This window comes from Gossypium arboreum, chromosome 9 (genome assembly GCF_025698485.1).
Source record: "Gossypium arboreum isolate Shixiya-1 chromosome 9, ASM2569848v2, whole genome shotgun sequence".
Lineage (NCBI taxonomy): Eukaryota > Viridiplantae > Streptophyta > Magnoliopsida > Malvales > Malvaceae > Gossypium > Gossypium arboreum.
In genome coordinates, this window is record NC_069078.1 from 58,988,706 (window position 1) to 58,994,705 (window position 6,000).

Below are 6,000 nucleotides of genomic sequence, written 5' to 3' on the forward strand. Positions count from 1 at the left end.
TGATCATTTTTCATCCTAATACATAAAAAAATCAATTCTTTAGAGTGGAATGATGAGATAAGAGAAAATGAAAAAGATGTGTATATTAGTTCAAAAATGTACATTTTTCAAATGTTTTACTTTTTTGCTTTTAATTTTCAACTCTACTTAGATGAACAGAAACTTACTTTTCTTTTCAATTTTTATTTTTCTTATCAAGCACACCTATAAAAAAAATATATATTTTCTAACTTTTATTTTTCTACCATTTCAAATTTTCATGTTTCTAATTTTCTTTCCATCCTACCAAATAAAACCTAAATCATGCAAATTTTTGATTCCACCATGAATATGTTTGGTGGTAATTACTGCATTAAGAAGTAATAAAATATAAGAAGGAAAAAATCAATACCTCGAATAAAGGTAGCCAACATCCTTTTTTTTCTTTTAAAAATTTGTTTTCGAATGAAGCCTGAGCTCAATTGTTGAAACTTGCGGTTGTCCAAATGTTTGACTTCTAACGGTAATCTACACTTGAAACTTAGCAAAACTTTCGTAAGGTTCATGTCCACTTTACCGAGATAAGGCTAGCTATTTGATTGCGAGGATCTACCTTTTTGTTTTCATTCTCTTAAACTAAAACGATGCAATCAAGCAAAACCATGAAAGCAAATCTTACTCAAAAGTGGTAAGTGGCTAAGAGAGAAAACAAGAAAAAATTAACCCTTAAACTTACTCAACCCTTGAAACTTTTGAAGATTTTCAATTTATTCCTTCTCGTTTTAATTTTCAAAATTCCTTAGTGTGTGACCCACTAAGCTCTAAATTATGTTGACAACAAATATAATCTATTTTAATTAAGTTCATAGATTATGAGTGTGACATCCCACACCCGATTTGGTCATTAGATTCGATTGCGAGATACCACATTCATTGTTGGAGAAACAAATATAATCTCATTGACCATTGGCCACGCTTCTCATAGTTGACCTAGTTAACTTGCATTTCTAAGATATTCTAGGCTAATTGAGCCATTACATTTTGTCCAAGTTTCTGTAAACAGTGTTAATTTTTGTAACAATTAAATTATATAAGATGTTGGGAGTGACTATAATAGTAGTTCACACTATAGTTGAGTAGAGTAGTGTCGGTTTTGTAGATTATCTACTTCCTCCCTTTCTCATGGAATAGGGGTATTAAAAAGTAAAGGAAGGCTTGAAGTGGATTCATTATTGTATGATTGCTTCTTTGATAAAATCTAATTTGCATCTATATTAATGTATGGTTTGAATATGATATTTTTGAAGTTGATAAACTTGGAAAGTAAAAAAATATTTATAAGAGGGTATCACGATGATGCTAACATGTTGAATCGAAAATTTAATATGATTTTATGAAACATAGCCAAGGGTGTATTCCACTTCAAAATTTGGAGAAAATGAAGTCATAAGATTGAATCTATATCGATTTTAATTTATAGTCCTAAATTTATCCACTGCGCATCTCAACAATTCATACCTTAAATTCCGGCTAAACGGACAAGCCCAAACATAAAATATTGCGCTATGATGGCACAGTTATTTGAATATTTCAACTGAAATTTTCTTATTTCTTTTATATAAATTTAAAAATATTTTTAAAGTGTATATTTGAAAAACATACAAATATATTAACATGGTTTTGATTTTAAAACCGAGATTTATTTTGTATAAATTATGTGTGAAGTTTTATATAAATTTTGTTTTGATTCAAATATTAATATAAATTCAAATATAATTTGTAATGATAAATTTTAATTTTTAAATGTGCATTAACTAATTTAAAGAAAATATATTAATGTATACATTCAAGTTAATATATGAAATATGAATATTTGAAACAAATGAAAAATACAGATAATATATACAAGCTAATTACTTAGCTAGTCCCATTAGATCAAATTAAAAAAATACATTTCAAGTTTGATACTTTTCTTGCTTAATTAATAAGCCAAGGTGCGAAAATTATGTTTCGGTATTGATTTAACCAGTTGAATATTATATTAGAAAATAAATATTTGTATTTTGTTAAACTAAAACCAATTCTCTCTGATTTTAATTTATTTTCGTTGTTATCCATTCAGCCTTTTCTTGGAAAATGCCAAATGTTAATTTAGAAGAAAGAAAATGTCATGAGAGGCATGCAAATGTCTTTGCCTCAGTGAGCTTTCCTTGCATGGCTGCCACGCAATTTTATTATATTCATATTAGAAATAGATGCTTTTTTTACCATTATTTATAGTGAAGAAGTTTCAGAGAGCCAAAAAACAAGGGAAAAAATAGTGAGGAAACTGAGGAAAAAAGAACAAACTAGTTAAGAGCAATGGAAGATGATGCAATGGCAACCGAGGCTCCTTTAGCACCAGTCACTTGTGGAAGGAGAGTCCGAAATGACTTGGAAGATAAACTTCCTAAACCTTGTAAGCTTTTGGTCTCAATTCTTTTAGATTTTCGATTCTCAAACTAAAACCCAAGCACTTATCATTGAATTAATGAATGAAATATTTCTAAGTTGAGTAAAAATTATTATACTTGAATTCATAATGAGTTTTTGAAGGAATGACGACACCTATGTTTGAGATCAGATATGGCGAGAGCTTTGGTGGCTCCGGATGTCGATCACCCGAACGGAACGCCGGGCCATTACCATAACGGAATGAGTGTTCTTCAACAACATGCGGCATATTTCGACCAGGACGACAATGGAATCATTTATCCTTGGGAGACTTACGCCGGTACGATTCTTTCTCGAATTTGTGTATATATGCTTATAATTTTCAAATACTGTTTGTACGACTAATTAAAAATGATTTTTCACTTTGGATCCTGAAACAGGTTGTCGAGCCATGGGATTTAATCCGATTGCCTCTCTTTTTTTCACAATTCTTATTAATGGATCTATGAGCTATCCTACACTTCCAGTGAGTTTTCTTTGCTACCATGTTGGATTTCACTCTCATACTTAACCCAATTTGGCTCCTCTCGTCATGCATATATTTTAATCACAATTCACTTGGTTTTCACAATTACATGAGTTGTACATGTGTCTTACATCTTATGAAGATAGTAATGGACCATGGTAATGGAGTGGATCTTAACTTCACCATTTGACATCAAAGTAACTTCTGAGTCTTGAAATCAAAATTTCATTGAGGTGAAAGTACAGTGGGCCCTAGTTCATTAAATTGTATTTTGCTCTTTGATTTAATATTTGTACTTTGAATTTTTAAAATTTCATTCATACGTGACCAGAAATTGATGTGGCTTACAAGAAGTGACACTAACTTATCTTGTTTGATGTACAAGAATAATTTTAGCAGCAAATTTTTACAGAAGAACAAATTTGTTTTTTTAATGTAATGTTTTGTCCAATTTTTTAGTAGAGGTACCTCCAAGGCCAAAATAGTATAGTACTCCTCTTTTAAATTTTTTTCATATATTTACTGTTGAAGTATGAAATGGTCAATATTTGTTTTGCAGGGATGGTTACCTTCACCGTTCTTCCCAATATACGTCTACAACATACACAAAGCCAAGCATGGTAGCGACTCGGGTATTTATGATAATGAAGGGAGGTAATTGAGCATTCCTTTGGTCATCACATACCCTATTTTTCTATGACAAACGAAATACGAAATTAATGAAACAGATAAAATTTTGGTCATAATATGTTCGCTTCTATATTGCAGGTTTACTCCTGCAAACATCGAAAGCATGTTTAGCAAATACGCGCGTACGGTACCTGACAAATTCACATTGGGAGAACTTTGGAAAATGACTGAGGGGAACCGAGACGCATTCGACCTCTTCGGCTGGTTTGTTCCTTCGAAACCCTTTTTCTTTTTTGATTTTGACTCACTAGTATTGTGTTGATCATTGAAAGCGAATGTAGGCTTGCGGGTAAGTTCGAGTGGGGTGTTCTATATGTTCTGGCACGGGATGAGGATGGTATGTTGTCGAAAGAAGCAGTACGAAGATGTTTTGATGGGAGCTTGTTCGAGTATTGTGCAAGAATGAACATGGGTAGGCATGGGAAAGTGGCTTAGAGTTGGTGTTTATGCTCCAACTTCTCTATGTATAGCCTAGTCTGCATTTGCATGATGTGGTGTTTATCTTGTATTTGGTAGCTTTATTTCGATGGTTTATGTTTAGTTTTGGATTTGGCATTTAATGTGCGTGTAGTTGTGTGCCAATGAGCTTATGTTATTTGTTGATTATGATTTGGGTACTTGAATCTGGTTTTTTCTGGAGATCGGTTCGTTTCTTTTTTTCTTTTTGAATCTCTTTTAAGGGAGAATTGGAGTTCAAAATAAAAGTTTCCTATGTTGCTTTTACCTGTCAAAGGATAGAAGTGGATCTGTTTGAAGTAAAAGAAATTAGGGCCCTTCAAAACATATTGGCTTTGGGCTCTTAACAACGTTGTAGTTCGTGGAGAAGTGTATAATATTCAATGCACTAAATTCTGTCTCTTTTTGGAAAGGGAGAGTCACTTTCATAGCTGTAAAATTAATGTTCTTTCGTTTATCGTATGTAAATTTTTTATCTTAAATTTTCTTTTTTTGGGTATTTGAAAGTTTGCTAGAAATTTCAAAAATAAATTAAACTTGCAATCTTAAGTCATTTTTAACATTCAAAAGTACTGGATAAAATATACTTTCAAAAGTCTTTATTAGAATCAATTTATCTGTATTTCATTTAAAATATTTTTTGATAAATTTAACTAATTAATTTTTTTAAATGCAAAGAAAATGGTTAAAACTAGGATTTTGTTACAAAATTAGAGTAATTCATGACAATGAAGCTACTCAGGAAACTTGGTTACTCTTTAATGTCGATTCTTGCACTTTAACTTTAATATATCCTTTTTCATTCAGTTCATGAAAAACATCCATGGCAGGAGTAATTTTTATGTTGCCTTCAAAATTGCCTTAGTTACTTGGAATGTTACAGATAGGATGTTAAAGAATTGAAGCATTGCCACTCGAAGGAAGAGATAAGTCTAAGCAAGCAGCCATGAGTGAGACTACAATGCCAAATATGCAACAAATTTACTTAAACCTCCTAGTGAGTAACTACTTTCAGAATCTTGTGTGTAAAGATCCCATACTATTTAGATTCGTCTGATCATAAATACACGATAAATTGAGACAAAATTTAGATTGGGAAAGCCTTTAAGCATCATTTAACATCATTCCATTGCCAATTTTCTTGATGTGCACCAAAAATATTTTATTTTTATTCCTTGTAAAATAGTAAAAATAACAGTAAAGGGGAAGTAGGGTCGAATTCTCAGAGACCGGATTGTACGAATGTTCGTTTATTAAAATCCTGAACAATTTCTTGACCAAGAAAACTTGCGTTCTTGAAAAATAAAAATAAAAAAAATTAAGAATTTTGATCTGGAAAAATAAAAACAGAATGAAATTATAAAATTAAATAAATGGCTGAAATTAAAATGAAGAATATAAAAATAAACAGAGTTTAGGGAAGAGAAAGTTTCTTATGTGGCGAGATTCTAGCCTCCGGTTGTCTCGTTTCATCTTGGGTTCAATCCTTGGCTTTTAAATAACCCTTCTCGAGCAGGATAAGCTAGTTATAGTGGAAGAGTACGCTTACGACCACAAGTTCCAAGGATTTAGACTTAAAATTTGGCGGAGCCTGACTCTAGCCAACAATTGCTTTTGTGAGACTATCTTTTGTTAGATCATCACTTCCCAACGGCGAAGACCACGCCGTTTGTCTCTTGGATTCGCCAACCTCTAACGCAGAAAGCCAACGAACCGACTATGCAATATTCTCAAAACGTACAAAGCGGTCGTCCCTTACACAAGTTGAAAACATCACCTATTAAGGGACACAGACGGAAGCGTCAGCCTCGTAATACAGAAAAGTGATGAATACCTTGTTGAGAAGGCTAAGCGCGGGTTCTAAGCCTCATGAACCTTTTTGGGAAACTTTGACAACTTTCAGCTAGATTGGTTTA

General features: G+C 32.2%; 1 protein-coding gene across 10 annotated transcripts in view; it reads left to right on the forward strand.

The window, feature by feature from the left end:
* Positions 1 to 4,351, forward strand: part of LOC108454396 (peroxygenase-like) — a 91,079-nt gene extending 86,728 nt beyond the window's left edge. For all 10 annotated transcript variants that reach the window (XM_053019279.1, XM_053019281.1, XM_053019287.1 and 7 more), the window contains exons 2-7: positions 2,287 to 2,437; positions 2,603 to 2,752; positions 2,853 to 2,938; positions 3,498 to 3,592; positions 3,707 to 3,832; positions 3,910 to 4,351. In XM_053019279.1, the coding sequence (XP_052875239.1) occupies positions 2,341 to 2,437; positions 2,603 to 2,752; positions 2,853 to 2,938; positions 3,498 to 3,592; positions 3,707 to 3,832; positions 3,910 to 4,063 (708 nt within the window). In that variant the 5' untranslated portion in view covers positions 2,287 to 2,340 and the 3' untranslated portion in view covers positions 4,064 to 4,351. The remainder of the gene's footprint in view (positions 1 to 2,286; positions 2,438 to 2,602; positions 2,753 to 2,852; positions 2,939 to 3,497; positions 3,593 to 3,706; positions 3,833 to 3,909) is intronic.
* Positions 4,352 to 6,000: the final 1,649 nt, after the last annotated feature.